We start from the raw sequence: 17,087 nt of genomic DNA on the forward strand, positions 1-17,087 counted from the left end.
GGAACTTGTAGCATATATATATATACATATATATATATATATTGGGGGGGATTGATTTGCCTTTATTGGTCTCGCAGTGGACACATTTACATTTCACAGTGGCAAAGTTATGAGAGGAATGAAAGTACAAAAACAAAATACAATAGCTGCTGGAAAGGCAGCCACTCTTGCGGCGCTGTCTTGAAGTCAAAAGAACCAAAAAAACTAAAATAATATGACAACACAAAGACACAGAGTCATTCATACTTAATCACTTTGTGTACCCTCTTTGTTACATAAAGCAGTTCTAGATGAAAGGGGAGAGGATCAAAGCATCTTTTCAACCAGTGGATCAGGGACATCATGGTGGTTTGTGCACATCGACTACAAGCTAAATGTTGAAAGCAAACACGCAGCTGTAGCATCCATTGACGAAGAGATTGTTTCACATCTCCTGTCCCACATAAATCCACTTCAATTCCAAGCCCCGACAGTTCTACATACGCATCGGCACTCTCCGCTGACGCTCCTTTCTTCATATATACACATAAATGTATACATGTATATACACGTCTACATATTTTCCGGTGTCTAAGGTGCACCCAAAATATATGTATACATATGGAAAATGTTTGAAAATACACCATTCCTTGGGGGTGCGCCTTATACTCCGGATAATACGGTACTTCAATGTTTAATATGTTATATTCAAAGAACAATGATTGCTGTGCCGGAAGTGTTGTATGTTTACAAGTTATATATGTTGTGAAAGTATGCTCAATGCCTTGCTCAACAAGCATTTTAGCTCAATGATTCTGCCATCCCTGCGCATGTTTCAAGATGTTTCATGACGCCATATTTGCAGTTTACTTTCAAATTAAACATACAATTAAAAATGAGGAAGCTCGTTCTACATTAAAAAAAACAGCTTTATTTTATAACATTGTGAGCACTAATGCTAAAGTCAATGGAGTATCCCATTCAAATGCGAACGGAAAGTTAGCATTGAGTTGGAATATTCGCTCACAAATGGTCTGATGACAGAATGAATCAGAATCAGAAAGCCTTTAATAGTCCCACAATGGGGAAATTTTCACTAGAATGTGATAACACTATTCAAAGGCAATTTTTTTCCCAATGTGTGTCAAAAACACATACTGTATTTTCATGGTTTCCAATCAAAACTTTTTCTGTTCTCTGAAAAGTTTGTGTAATATTTTTTTTTACTCCGATTGCTTTTACTGTAGTATATTCAGATTTAAATTATTATTATTTTATTATGACATATATACCACTTGTTTATAACTTTGACTTTTGAAGGATTGAAGGAATTTCCTCCTCAAAATTGAAGGACACAAACATCCATGTGTCATGCTGCTGTTAATCAGCATTTAAAATGGATTATTCTCATGCGACGATTTCTACTCCAAGGAATGTGCTGCTCGACGTCATCCGTATCAAAAGTCCTCCACATTGAATAGTTTTGATCTGGAATGACTGAAATGAGGACTGGAATGAGACTTTCACAGCAATGTTTGATAGTAACAGCCAAGACTGCTGCACATGTGATGACTTGTGATTCCAACCAGGTATGCTGACCCTTGCAGTATTTTGTCCGTGTCCCTCTGGGTCATATTCAGCTATGTTTGATGCCATAGTTCACAGTCCCTGTCTGGAAGTTCTCAAGATGTGTATCATGCCTCAAGATGGCCACTTCTATTTAAATGTCTTTGAACAGAAAAATACCCTGATGGTGTTCAGCCTATCTGTGTGTGTGTGTGTGTGTGTGTGTGTGTTTTAGTGCTTTGCAATGGCAACCGTCGTCGTGTACAATGTTGCTGACGAGCAAGGTGTGTTTTTGTGTTGTGGGAGCTTGACACAGTGTGCCGCGACAGCGCCCATGCAGGAAGTGAAGAGCCATCCAAATCAAAATGGTGGCGATGCTCCTTCTCCCCCCCTGGCGTGGCAGGTTCCTTGAGAAGGAGCCCGGCAGGAATCTGCTGTGCTCGACACATTTCTCTGGCAGGGCGCTGCAGTGTTGGTGGACGTGCCCAATTCTTTGATGGTGTTTTGGCCTCTCTATGAGATATTGTTAACTTTTCAAGACTTTGGTTGTTCTAATGGATTTGTGTTCAATTCCATGGCATTTCCTGTTCAGTGCTCGTGAAACCGTTTATTGAACCGGGGAGTACACTGGTGATGCATTTGGCTCACCTGGTCTAACTACGTAAAAGTTTTCCTTAGTATCATGATTTTGATTAGGATCTCTCACTGTACCGTGGCCAAAGTTAGCAGTTAGCGGGTTAGCTCTTGTCACAGACACTTTCCAGGAGGCGTGTCATCTTTAATCATTCCTATTTGAGTGTCTTTGTTTTTTGTGATCAAAATGAATGGGCGTTCCTTGATGAATGGAAGAAGCAGACCAACACAATGTTATCGGACAACCAGAACATTCTAAGCTTGTTTTAATGTGATTAAAGCAGAACATTGTATAAACCTTTAAAGGTAGTTTAGATAATCTGGTCTCTTTCACTACATAGATAAAGACTTGCCTCATTTGTTTTAATCAAGGTTATAGTGTGATCAAATGATGAAATAACTTTTTCAACCACACGGTTGTTGCTTTTTCCGATCGTAAAAAATATTGAAATTGTCAGTTATTTAAATGTGAATTTGTGCATTGCCAAACAACACAACTTTTTTGTCATTCACAGTGGTCGCAAAGTAAGAATACCAGGTAAGTATTGTTTTGTGTCTTTGATAGATGATACTGCAAGTCCATCACTTTCCAGAGCAGACGCTAACAAATCATTTTAAATCGGTGAGAATTAACAATCAAAGAACCCTTTAACATACAGTATGTTTTTTTAATAGAAACAAACCACTGTTTATGTAAGGGTAAGTTTATTATTTTGAGCTTGTTTTTCCAATCGTTTGACAGTGAACATTGTTCAAAAGCAAGCCAGGCAAACTAATGTAGCTTGTCCTGGTTGATCAGTAAGCTCTGGTTCGCTCGATAATGATAAGAAGACCTGATCAGAGTTTAAGGTAACTGTTGTTTCACGGATTATAGATCTTCTCGTATCAATATTGGCTAGCTTCTTTTTACTGTAAAGTTTTTATTCAGTGATTGAGAGGTGACTTGTACTCTGATGACAGCTTTCCTTTTCGTAATATGTTTTCCCGATCACTCAAAGAGCATGTTACTTTTTTAATGTTATATGACAGTTAACAATATTCATGAATACATTTAAAATAAATAATAATAACAACAACACACCATGTAAATGTACACGTCATCCGAGTGCTGTTGTCTTTAATCCCCGTAATTCCCTTTTGGCATCACCCCTATGTTATTATTGTCTTTTACAATACAGCACATTGCATCCTGATTTTTAGCGCTTTCATAACAGCTGCAGCTGTAACAAAGCACAAAGTCACCATAAGGTAAAATAATAAATACACCTTAAAAGCATGGTCAGTTGTGCAATCTTAACCAATTTCCCCTCATCTCATCTAATATCTTGTGGTTAACCTATTTTCATACCAAGTTAAAATATTCCCTGCATGGTGAAACATTTTATGAGGAGCAGATTTTTTTTCTCCGTTATTTCCGATGGCAGGCGGCGATTGAAACCAACAACAAGTTGTGAGTGAGTTCAAGTTGTCTGTTTGGTGGTCATCAAGACGTGTCATGGCTGTGAGGCTGCCTGGACTTGTGATTGTGTTTGTAATATAGCAAGCCTGTGACCCTCGTGAGGATAAGCGTTTCAGATAATGGATGGACGGATATGTGTTTGTGTCTGTGTGTATGAAGCCTATCACTCTTTTATACTGGTTGCTCTCATTGCACTTGTCCATTCTTCTCCACCTGGGGCTGCGAATGGAGACTCGGACAAAAGCAAATTGAAATGCTCCAGTGAATGCTTTCTTGACGTGATGCACGGCTCATGAGATGTAGGGTGGCCTCGCCGCCGCTGCCGCTCTCGTTACGCCATTCGCTTCCTTCTTGTGTGTTTGCCCAAGAAAACCCAATAGCCATGTTAGCAAAAGGTCATTAAAAGTTGGTGGCGTTCAGCGCTGTCGTTCCACACTGAGTAAATGCTTGTGTGTGTGTGTGTTCTTCATTTGGTATTGGTTTACGTACTGTAGATGTTAATGTTATTGCAATGTGTGATGTATTTCAGGCTGCTTGAGTTCAAATTTCAGTCCCCGGTTGAACGTAAGGTGCTGCAACTTCATGTCAGGGTTAAACTTCAACAGGGAAGTGGTGCGCGTGTATGTTTGTGCTTAAGCGAGAGCAAGCGAGAGAGGTGTCTTTCCAGTTTCTGTTGTCAGTTGCCACGTTACACCACCGCCAAACTGGTTCCTCTTCTCTGCTTTCCATCAGAACATCAACAGTCCGAATGTTGCCTTGTCCCTTGTGGGGGAAAGGGAAAAAAGGAGCTCGGTGTCGTTACCAGTCAGCTTATTAACACGCTGAGCATTCCGGGTCTCTGGTTTAGATGGAGAAAGAGTGTTGTGGCTGATAAATGAAGCCCATCGACATGCTCAGGTTTCTTGCTCTAAATTCAAGATTTATGGTTCTTCTTCTCATCAGACACAGTAAACCTAAGCTCCGTCAGACCAAAGCTGCCTGTGGTGGGGAAGGGAAAGCGAGAGAGAAAAAAAACCCTGAATTCTTTGGAGACGCCCGTTCCTTGGGCAGTGCGGTGCCACGGGACAAGGCCTTCATTGAGCTAGAACAGGAGCAGTCTTGTAGAAAGGATCCACTGGCTGGAAGCAACAGAGCTGTCTAAGGATGATAAAATATTGAAGAGTTTGTAAAGAAAGTCTCGGTGGTAAGTTAATATAGATGGCTCTCTCATCTTTCCCACCGTGAACTTAACTTGGTGATTTACCTCGGGAGATTCCAACTTGGGAAGGAATCTCTTCTAAACTGAGCCCACGCAAGCATTCTTGCAGCAAACCGCTTGGACTTTTTCACTCCTAATTGCTTCCCGCTACCTCTTTACTCTCTTCCCCTGCTATGCCTGGAATACTCCATCCAAATGTGCTGCTAAACGTCTCCCCGTGCCTGTGAGCAGGAGCGTCTGCAACCCTGACTTCCTTGTATGTCTGACAGTGTTTACTGGCTCTTGTCCATTCAGGCCCATTTCTAAGAATCCATTTTGTGGGTCGTGCAAGCTTTTTTCTTTTCTTTCATACATTTATGGCACAGTAGGGGGTATTTTACCTATTTCGTACAAAGCTAGAACTAATAATAATTTGCTGTTGGACCACCAAGTAGGACTACTGCACCTGATATATTCTCCTATATTTTGAGATAAAAGGTGACAATGTCAGATTGATTTATGTCAGGAAATGGTTTCTGAAGAGAGATGGTTGTGTGGAATGCAAGGTTTCCTGCAATGATTGTCCTTGTGGGGAAAAAAAGCACTTCCTGGTTTCTATCCATGACCTAACCTTGGACATTCAACACTAGCTTAAGATATAAGTAGTATGTTATGCGCTTGTGTGCCTGCTCTATGGTGGCTTTGTGAATTCCATTTCCAGTAACTGGATTGGTTATTGTTAACAATGGGGAAGTTTAGTGCAAATGTACCATATTACACAGACAGGTTATCCACCATCTTCGTCATCAACACCACTTGCAAGGTTGTTTTTACAGTTTTTTTGCAACGCGCTGCTAAAATAATGACCATGGAATGTTATTGGATTGGGCCAACAAAGTTTGGGTGTTGAACATCACACAGCGTTGCCAGTACTCCTGTTGTTTTTTTTTTTTTTTTTTTTTTTTTTTTCACACAGTAGACGCATCAGCCGTCACTCCTGATACTACCTTCAAATCTGAGTAAATTCAGTGGACTGACATGCCATATCGGTCATCCTAGTCATGATCAATGCGGTAGGCTAACACATTTTCATTAGTCATTCAGATCGTGTTGATGGTAATGGAAATGAATGTCCTATTTTTTTTCTTTCTTTCACTCTGACAACTGCAGTCAACACCTCATTCTCATTGCCTTAGCAATTGGCAGATCAATACTCACTGTCGCTCAAAATATGTCATTATGGAATAATTTGAGGCATTTAAACGGCCTAAATCAATTAAAACACCATATACATCCAGGGCATAATATTTCGTTCATTTTTAAATATCGCAGTTTTTTTCGCCCTATTCTTTGGGCTATTAATTAAAATGTTCATGATTAAACAGTCATGTTGAGATGCAAAGTTTAATCATGATCTACAAAGCGGATTATGTCTCTGATATTCTAAATGTGAGCGCACCCGAATTTGATGACAGGCTTGTGTGACAGGGTGATTCAAATCTTCAAATTTAGAGCCACTTAGTTTCTAGTATTCTCTTAGCGGCCATCTTATTTGGATTCTGCTGACCGACAGAGATGACGGTCTGCAGAGGAACAGGCAGGAGCGTTTAAACATTTCCATCTGTGTAACAAGATAGCAAGCAGAGACAGCAGCTCTTCTCTCTGCTTTCAAAGGGCAGTCCAAATGACTCTCAGAGCACAAAATGGTGGACAGTTGTGACACAGATACTCCGAGCTCGTCCTTGGTCGCAGCGCGGCTGCCGTGTGAAATAGAGCCTTTGGTGTGGATTGTTGGCCCTGGCTTTGCATGTGATGCAGGAGATAATTCTGGATGTCCCATGAGAGAGAGGAGGAAGCAGCGAACTGAAGTGACTATAGACCAAAGAAGGTTGAGTAGACTTTGAGACAACTCGTGTGTCTGGACCCACTTATCTCACCTCTACAGTCATTGAACTTGCTCGGCGTCCTTTGCAATTTATTATTAGCACAAACAAACAAAGACAAGTTATTCCTTCAACAAGGAATGAAGAGTGACATCATAAAGGGAGACATGATTACAGGAACAGGTCTAAGTCATTTGGTGGGATAAATGGACAGATAGAATTTGAAGCATTATCCGCTGTGGAACTGAACAATTCAACATGAAGCAAGGAAGACACTACTTCGCTGGGACCAGCAGATGCACACATTATTCATTCTCCACTAGTGTGCTGGTTAAAGGAGATCGCAGAGAAAGATCTTAGAACTGAGCAAGGTACTGTATTTTCTATATAAGATGCACACCCAATGAATTGTGTATTTTCAAACGTTTTCCATATATAAGGTGCACCGTACTATAAGGCACACCTTCAGTGAATGAAAAAAGTTTTCCAAATAGAGAAACATTTTCCAAATATAAGGCACGCCACATTATAAGGCACTACAGTAGAGGCTGGGATTATGCACTACATCTACAGGGGAAAATAGAGTCGTAGCTGCTTACAGTCATTGTGAGGCCTGTTGTAGCTCATTACTTCACATATAAGGTGCAGGGTCAACTTCAGTAGAAAATGAAGGCACCAAGCCCCTTATACACAGAAAAATGCAGTAATCAAGCACCTCGTAGCCATCCTTAGTTGAACAGGGGAACCAAAATGGGAGAGATTCTCTATCCTCTCCAATGAATGGAGCTATCTCCCGCCGTAGAAAAATACAATCTGCTGTTTGATTTAGCCAATTGCATTTTACTGTTTTATATATTGCAGATAGTAGAGTGGAACCATAAGATGGTGAGAATAGACCACAAGGAGTAGACCCCGCCGTCCCCTCTACATTTCTCAAAAATTTAGAAAGACTAAATTCGGCTGATTTAATCAGCTGGCCTGGGCCTGAGTGAATATTGTGAAGGTCCCGAAAATACCCCATCAGTCTCATGGCGTCAGTCTAGGAGCTGTCGCCTTAAAGACACACAAGGAGATGTTCATTAATGGTTCCCCTAATCTGCTTGGATATCGTGTTGTGCAAAATGTTGCCACTTAATGCTCTGTGTAACGCACCCCACCCCCTTCCACTTCTGCTAGTTTTCTTGCAGCTACGCTGAGCACTTTGCAGAACAGAAGGCTACCCTTGGCGCAAGGTTACCACACCAGCCACTTCACCAATTTTTCCATTCGGCTTGGGAGAGCAAACGTGGCCTCAGTGAGTCATTGAGAGGGTTTGCGAATAAAGATAAAACAACAGAGGAACTGTCTATCGGTCTGGATGGATAGATGATATAGATGATATCAGGTAGCCATCTGTCACTTGGAGAAGGTCTGACCTTGCAGAATGGAGGACCTGGACGTAGAATATGGGATTAGCAGTTTGCTGCCAGTGCCATTCCTTTTGCTTTATCCTCTGGCCAAATACTCTTGGTCATACATGCTGTTAGCCATGTCACGATTTAGTTTGAATTTCAGAGGTTAAATCACTTTAGTTCTGGTGCTCTACCAGCCATACCAGTCGACTGAATGGTACGGTACCGCTCGTAAACGAGGTACTTGAAGAGGACAACCTATTGCGCTGCAGCACTTCCTTTTTTTATGTGTTCCGTGAATGTGACACCAATGAAGGTCAGGCTGCAGAGAAATCAGCAAAGCTGTCTTTGAGTTGTAGGGCAAGAGCAACTCTGCACCTCCATTTTCCACAGCCTCTTGATACACTGTGTTTTGCTTGCTTGTCCTCACAAAAACCTGATTTCCCTCTCCCCTCCCCACTACTAGAACACAGAAGACAATAATTTGTGCTGTCACTGATTAACTGTAGAAGTGGTCTGATTCAGTTCGGGTTCTGGTATCTCCTCTGCAACGGAGTCCACTAAAGTTTTCACTGTTTCATAAATTCATACAGGTGATGTAACATTCTGAGAAATATGAGATAGCAATTTAATTTTTGGTGTGCCCAAGAAAGTCGATGAAGCAATGTGGGATACTATGGTATAGCCCAAGTTTCTAGTTTTTTATTTTTTATTGTTCAATTCATCAATTTTGTCCCGCTTGGTGGCGTTTTTTTCTTTTATTGGTACTCTAATAACAGACAGCTCTATATTAGTGTATTAGAGTGTATTTTAGATGGAAATTTCTGAATGGTAGAGAACTTTCTGAAGCTAAACCAGGACAAAACTGAAGTTTTAGTCATTTGGCTTAAGGTACACGGAGAAGGGTTTAACCTTATTACAGGAACTGTCCAAAAACCCCACCTCCCAATTGAAAAACCTGTGTACTATTCTACACTCTGAACTCACTTTTTTTACAGTGAAAAGTACTTTTTATTACTTGAAGAATATAGCTTGAGCAAATTCCTTTCTCTCTTGGGCCAACACCGTGACATTAATGCATGCTTTTATCCTCAATTGGATCAGTGACATGCCCTGCCTCATGTCTTCCGTCCCAAAACATTTCAAGGTTACAATTAATATAGATTCCAAGAGGCAAGGAGCACATTACAGTAGCTCTGAAATCACAGTACTGGGTTCCATTTTGTTTCAGATCGATTTTATGTTTCTTTTTTGAAAATGTCATGATTGGATCTTGGGCCTTTGTATCTCCCTGCACTCCTTTCCCATTGTTGTCTTTTTTGTTTTTGAAGCTACATTTAGGACCTACCTTTTTAAATGTATATTTTATCTTGTTTCGATTTAGATGAGTTTACAATTTTATTTTTTTTAATTCCGCAATCCCGATTTATTTTTCTCATGTATCTTCGGATGGAGCCTTATACTCTGGGATCAATGGTGGGTTCCGGTTCTTGTTGGGTTTTCTCTTTATTTAGATTTAGGTATGTACCAGCTAGCTCATTGGCAGTAGACATCAGTCCATCATCTGATTGGACTCATTTTTGTTGACTTTTAGTTTTGAACATAGCTCAATTATGGACTAATCAGGTTTTGGCCCAATTCATGTTTTAAATACGAGTAATAAAAATATTCTTAGAAAGGGTGTTGTTAAGTTGTACTGCTGCTGTATATATTTTTCTACATTCTTTTCATTCCTTGTCTGACTGTTAATGTGATGACTAAACGCTCATGGCTGAACATGATGGACTAGTTCAGTCTCTCATCTGAGATGGCACAGGGCTTCATTTATTGACTGGTGGAAATCAATGTCCCATCTCAAATGTATTCATACTTCCTCAAATGAGCGGCATCATATGATCGCATCATTTAAGGAACCACTGTTCACTGCTCAGATGGTGGGGACGGTGACTAGCTCACTCTTTTGTCTTATCACAAGTACTGAAATGTGACTGTGATTAAACACGATATGCTCATCAAGACGGGAGTAACTGCATGCCTTTTGTCAGATTTCAGGTCTGTGTAGCTTAGGGAGTTGAACATAGTGATGAAATGTTTTAAAACAGGTTGCTTTTGAGGAGTCCTGCTGTCGCAGAAGAAGGCTGGGGGCATTTGGACAAAGAAAGCTAGTTTAATTATGGTACTGTGTGGTTTTTTTTTATTGATTGTTATCGATATGTTCCCAAAACCTTACCACCCTTTTATTTTCTAGTTATGTGCATTGGATTCAAAAACCACCAAACATAAATGTTACACAGGAGTGCATTCATACTAATAATAATCTTTAACCCCTTCTGCTTCTGTTTAGTTCTGAACACAAAGCTGATTTGCAGGAACTCAAGACCTATTCTGCGAAATTAATGACAACAGGGGGAAACTTAGGTTAAATGTATCTCCTGCCATTGATATTGTGGAGCATTCAGTTTCTCTTGTCACGGTTTGTCGTTGGCAAAAATATTTTGTATTAAAACATAATTTGGAGACAAATTCAGTGAAATTGTATACTTTCCCACAAGCCTCTTCACAGTGTCTCTCAGCACATTCATTGGTAATCTCTGATCGTGTTTCTGTGCTTTATATCAGCACCAATTGGAACATGGTCAGTGAAGTCGAATTGGGTTTTCCTTGTTTTTCGATGCATTTATTTATTTTTAAACCCATTTTTAAATGCCACATTTCAACTGATGAACCCCAGGCTGTGAGCCAGTGCGCTTGCTAGGCATGGAGAACTATTGTTCCATTTGGGTGATGCCGTTTTTATATAATAACGTTAATGTGCGTCAAGGCACCATCCAGCCATCCAAAGGGTGACAAGATCAGCAAGATGGTCTGGTATGACTCTTGTCAGTGGGCCAAAAGTAACATGGTTGTAGAGCGTATACACACCTATGTTCAATTTCCAGAGTTTTGTGTCCAATGTGTACATTGTCTTTACATTGTCTTTACATTGTCTTGGATCCTACGCAATTGTCTAAATTAAGCGGTATATTGTAGGTGTAAGTTTTTTTGTTAAATAGATACAGCATCACAGAGGTTCTGTCCTCCAAAACAAGTTTCTTCTACAGTAGACTAAATAACAGTCAAATTCAAATTCAGTTCAATTAAAAAAAATGATACCAAGATAAACATTACAAAACACTTTCCACCATTGCGAAACTATTAATATCAAACCTTGGAGGATAGTAACAACTGAGCTCATATGGTTTTACAATTGTGCACACCCTCTTGTAAGTAGTGATGTGGCTTTGTTCAGAATTATCAGACATAGAAAAGAAAATGGGTGATTTTTGTACTCATTCACTCGCACTTGCCAGAAAAGTCTGAGCCTGTGATGTTGCTGTTGACTGGGAACCTCACTAACCAATGAAATATGCTGTGTGTGAGACTAGTAAGAAGTTGAAAATATTTAACACGCAGACTAAAAAGTCCAAACCCATTTTCTAGGACAACGGTTATCATTTTTTAGGTCAGCATAAGAATTAGAATGCACAGGAAGTAAATGACAGTCTATGTATGGTCAGATCTGCAACAAGCATAATGAAGACAGACATTGGAATTGCCAAACTGAAAGATAGAATAAAGACAGTCACAGAACGTCTTCACACATACTTTTCTTCTGCAGAACCACAGATATTCCAAGAAATATATAGTACGCTTGAGAGGACAGTGCTAATTACAACAATGCAATGTTGTGGTCTTCTGAGTTGTTTTTGGATGAATGAGAGCTGTTCCAATTGACGGGAATTATCTGACCACACATTGGCTCTGACTTGGTAGATTGACTCTTGGGATACCTGTGGGTCAGCAAACCTTATGTGAACAGAAGATAAGTAAACAATCCACATTGCAGGTGGAACTTCAAAGACCACAAAGGTTAAAGTCAAAAACTGGAAAATTGATAACCACAGGGGCCCATAACAAATCGACCCTGCAAATTATATTTGCTAACAGGCCCACGGACGTCCTGAAAAATGTAGTAACTTAGTTTACTCGCCTCTATGAAATGGATGGAAAAACCAATGAGGTGGTCATGGCTCTATTTATACATATTTTACTCTTTTCCAGTTAACAGACAGATGATGGGCTATTCTCGTTAATTTACATTATCTGTTTTGAATTGGCTGTCATGGTCTGACATTTTTTTCAAGTTGTTGGTTGTAGTTTTGGTCAGAGCTTTTTGTTGCCCCACAGTGGGTCATTGGAGAATGCCTTCCTTCCATAGGTGCTATCAGTCACCGTATTGTAAACTCATAAATTAATTTCTTTTTTGATAACAAGGGATAAGCGCAGTAGCCAATGGTTGGGGACGAAGCCACAGCAATTCTAATCAGCTTAATGCTGGCTTACTCAAAGGCCCTCTTTCAGGCGATGCAGCTGCAGAGTGGAGGGTGTGACTGACTACTGACAGAGCCCGCCGATGCAGCGAGACCGGTTGGTGATTAACAAATGTCTCTAGACTTTGGAATCTGGGGAGCCCAGTCTGATGGCTTTGTCCTGCACGCTTTCCACCAAAAGGTCTTCCAGGTTGCTCTGTCACGCTCCCTGCTCCTCCTCCCACCCTTTCCCTTGAGGCCCACTATATCCCCTTTCTGCCCCTTCTCTTGCTCAACTGAGGGCCTGTGAAACTCCCAGATAAAGAAGTTCAAACATGCCTTGAATTTTTCGACCCCCTTGTGGAATGTCGTTGACGGCTTCCACATAACAAGTGGAAGCAGAGGAGAGGCTGTACTTTCTGTCTTTTTTTCCACAAAGGGTGGCTGCAACCCTCCTTTGAGCGCAAACCCTGGCATTTCTCTGAAAATCTCCTGATGTGACAGATAATGTCCTGAGAAACGAAAGGTGGAGTCCGGCTAGTGAGAGTGTGAGATGCTTTCTGCTGAGCTTGTGTTGTTCATCTGGCAGATAGATTTCTGTCAGCACTTCTTCCATGACAGGCTGCCCAGCCTTTTTTTTCAGAGAGGAAGAGGATCAGGTCCACGGGTCCATATTGTGCTGCTGGCTGAACACCTAAGTGCACAGACTTGGATTTTAAAATGGCTGCCCTTGAAGCCCTGCTCAGAGGAGAATCTAAGCAGCTAGCTCAGTAACAGCCTGTCAAGCTGAATAGATGAAAGCAGATGTACTATCGCTCCCATTAACTTGGTCTGGCATTGCATAGGCTTGGCTAACTCACAGCAGATGCCGTTTCCCCCTGCTCTTGATACCATGTCATGAATTACAGGACTGGCATTTGGAGGCCACTTGGTGGAAAACAGTGTTGAAATGCCAAGAGAGCAGGGTGCGGCTGTAACATGAATCTGTAACAATGGATCCTTTGCTTGCTCAAGACCATTGTGGCTCATGTGGCGTTTCTCCCAGTCACACTTGGAAAGCTGGTTGGATTCTGGATTTTCTAGTATTCAGGTTCTGGATTTTCTAGTATTCAGGTTAGCTAGCTTTAGTACGCGGGTTAATGTTGTACCCGATGGGCTGCCATTCACCATGAAGTTGGAATTGCAAAAGGTGTATATGCGATAGTAAGAACTGGACAACCTTTTAAAAGCACAGGAAACACAGCGTAATTGTTTTTGTTGGAAAATTTATCATATTTCATGTTTTCATGGGGCAGGAAAATAGTTATGAAATGAAAATAAATAAATGTTCTATGCTTCTGTTTGGTCAGCTTGAATAAACAAATAAAGATGTACATTCGGTTACATTACGATTCTTGCCACACACCAGTTAAGCCCCACATATTTACATTCACTACTCACTTCCCGGCAATACAAGTTCATAGGATATATATATATATATATATATATATATATATATATATATACAGTAAAGTCTCGTTATATCGATATTCAAGGGAGTCCGAAAAAATATCGATATAACCGGGACTATCGATATATCCGATATCGATATAACGAGACTTTACTATATATATATATATATATATATATATATATATATATATATATATATATATAAATCCTCGTCTCACCCCTCATGGGTGGTGTCTGTCCGCCATTTTTAGCTCGGGTCCTCTACCAGAGGCCAGGAAGCTTGGAGGTTCTGCGCAGTATCTGGGCTGTTCCCAGCACTGCGCTTTTCTGGACCGAGATATCCGACGTTGTTCCCGCGATCTGTTGCAACCCCTCGTCGAGTTTGGGGCTCACTGCCCCAAGTGCTCCGACCACCACAGGCACGACTATCACCTCTGAGCCCTTGGTATTTCTCGATTTTCTCACGTTCCTTCTTTCTGATGTTTCCATCACTCTGGACCGCTACATCCACGACAACGGCTTTGCTTTGCCCCTTATCTAGGACCACGATATCTGGCTGGTTGGCCATTTCCATCTTGTCAGTCTGTATCTGGAAGTCCCACAGGATCTTTGCTCGGTCATTCTCTACTACCTTTGGAGGTGTTTCCCATTTTGACCTTGGGGTTTCCAGTCCATACTCCGCACATATGTTTCGGTAGACTATGCCAGCCACCTGGTTATGGCGCTCCATGTAGGCTTTCCCTGCCAGCATCTTACACCCTGCAGTTATGTGTTGGATTGTCTCAAGGGCCTCTTTGCACAATGTACACCTTGGGTCTTGCCTGGTGTGGTATATCCCTGCCTCTATGGCTCTGGTGTTCAGGGCCTGCTCTTGAGCTGCCAGGATGAATGCCTCTCTGCTGTCCTTTAGGCCAGCCCTCTCTAGCCACTGATAGGACTTGAGATCAGCCACTTCTGTTATGGTTCGGTGGTACATCCCGTGTAGGGGCTTTTCCTCCCATGATTGTCCCTCTTCCAGCACCTCATCCTCTGTTCCCCATTTTCTGAGACATTCTCTGAGTACATCATCCGTTGAAGCCTTCTCTTTGATGTATTCACGGAGCTTGGATGTTTCATCCTGGACAGTGGCTCTCACACTCACTAGTCCCCGGCCTCCTTCCTTACGGCTTGTGTACAGTCTCAGGGTGCTGGACTTTGGATGGAACCCTCCATGCATGGTGAGGAGTTTTCGGGTCTTAACATCCGTGGTCTGAATCTCTTCATTTGGCCACCTTATTATTTCTGCATGGTATCAGATCACTGGCAGGGCATAGCTGTTTATTGCCCGGGTCTTGTTCTTGTCAAGCTGGCTATTGTATATATATATATATATATATATATATATATACACACCACCACCACACAGGATGATGCTGCCACCACCATGCTTCACTGTAGGGATGGTGTTCTCCAGGTGATGAGCGGTGCCAGAGCCCTAAATATTTATCTCCCTAATTAGGGTTATTTATAGGGCCAGAGTTACCAGCACAACTTTAGTTTGCTGACATAGCTCTTCGGATGAGGAGCGGTGCTGACATAGCTCTTCGGATGAGGAGCGAAACGTCCAACACCTTCAATGAAGTTCAGATGACAGCTGAAGAAACCTTTTCTTCTCTGACTAAGGCCTTCTCCCCCGATTGCTCAGTTTAGGCGGGCGGTCCGGTCTCGGGAGATTCCTGGTGGTTGCAAACTTCTTCCATTTAAGGATGATGCAGGCCACAGTGCTCACTGGGACCTTCAAAGTCTCAGACATTTTCTGTACCCTTTCCCAGATTTGTACATTGAAACAATCCTGTCTCGGAGGTCTACAGATAATTATTTTGACTTTATGCTTGGTTTGTGTTCCTATATGCACTGTCAACTGTGGGAGCTTATAGAGACAGGTCTGTGCCTATCAAGTCCAATCAACTGAATTTACAGGCGGACTCCCATTAAGCTGTAGATTCAACTTGATGTTGATCAGTGGAAATTGGATGAACCTCATTTTTGAGGTTCATGGCAAAGGTTCTGAATACTTGGTATAGGTGATTTTTTTTTTTTTGTATTTTTAATACATTTACAAAAATATTACCAAAACTTCTTTCATGTTGTCATCATGTAGTATTTTATGTGGAATTATGAGGGAAAAAATCAATAGGGCTGTAACACAAGAAAATGTGGGAAAAGTTAAGCGTTCTGAATACTCTACGGACTGACTGTAAGACACAGACAGTAGCGCAATCTTAAACACTTTTCTGCTTACGTTTTGTTGTTTGAAGTGGTTATCGATGAACGAGAAGAGAATCAAAGTGTCCACCTTTTTAGTGCTCAATTTCCCACTTGCTGTTGACTGATCACATCGCAGTGCCTCAGGGCTCAACTTGCAAACGTCACTTGATCAAACTCAGAAAACAGGTGAGCCGCGATGGTCGTTACCACAGCCCTTAGGCACTGTGATGATGTTTTCAGTCGACGGCAGGTGGCAAAATGGCTACCCCCTGAGATTGAGAAAAACAAATGGCCTTTTCGCTTTAATTTTAATTCCACTCACACAATATAAACCAAAATGTCATGTTTATACTACTGTAGCACATTAAATATATAACTGTAAAGAAAAGCTCAGTCACAAAGTTCTGAAAGTATAAAATTGACCCTTGTTAAATTGCTCTGTTATTATATGGAGAGGTCATTCACCTGGTTCTTTGTTGACATCAGCAAGAAGCTATGTTGCTGTTTTGATCTGAATACCATTTCATCTGTTTTCCTCCCAGGTTTCCCTGATTTTCCAGGGAGTGCTCCCCCCGTTTCGTGATGGAGGTACTTCAATGCGATGGCTGTGACTTCCGTGCCGACTCCTATGATGACTTGAAGAGCCACATACAGGAAGTGCACACAGCTTTCCTGCAGCCCGCCGACGCAGATGATTCGGACTCACTAAAGGACGAGGAGGAAGACGAAGAAGATGAAGACGACGACAGCAACAAGAAGGCGGAAGAGGCAGCAGGAGCGCAAGAAACCGCAGACAAGGATAACAGGAATTGCACACCTTCTGAAGCTGAAATGAGTGAGCCTCTCACAGAAATTAAGATGTTACAGTTCATTTACCCTGTGTTTAGACATACAGTTCTGCATGGAAGGATCGTCGCTTTAATAGAGGATCATTGATATTGATTGGTACTG

General features: G+C 41.4%; 1 protein-coding gene across 2 annotated transcripts in view; it reads left to right on the plus strand.

The window, feature by feature from the left end:
• The window catches only part of znf462 (zinc finger protein 462), a 41,505-nt gene that overhangs the window by 1,562 nt on the left and 22,856 nt on the right, over positions 1–17,087 (plus strand). For both annotated transcript variants that reach the window (XM_089020435.1, XM_089020434.1), the window contains exon 2: positions 16,679–16,971. In XM_089020435.1, the coding sequence (XP_088876561.1) occupies positions 16,719–16,971 (253 nt within the window). In that variant the 5' untranslated portion in view covers positions 16,679–16,718. The remainder of the gene's footprint in view (positions 1–16,678; positions 16,972–17,087) is intronic.

Source organism: Hippocampus bargibanti, linkage group LG18, assembly GCF_051943395.1.
Source record: "Hippocampus bargibanti isolate YZ-2025 linkage group LG18, ASM5194339v1, whole genome shotgun sequence".
NCBI classification, from domain to species: Eukaryota; Metazoa; Chordata; class Actinopteri; order Syngnathiformes; family Syngnathidae; genus Hippocampus; species Hippocampus bargibanti.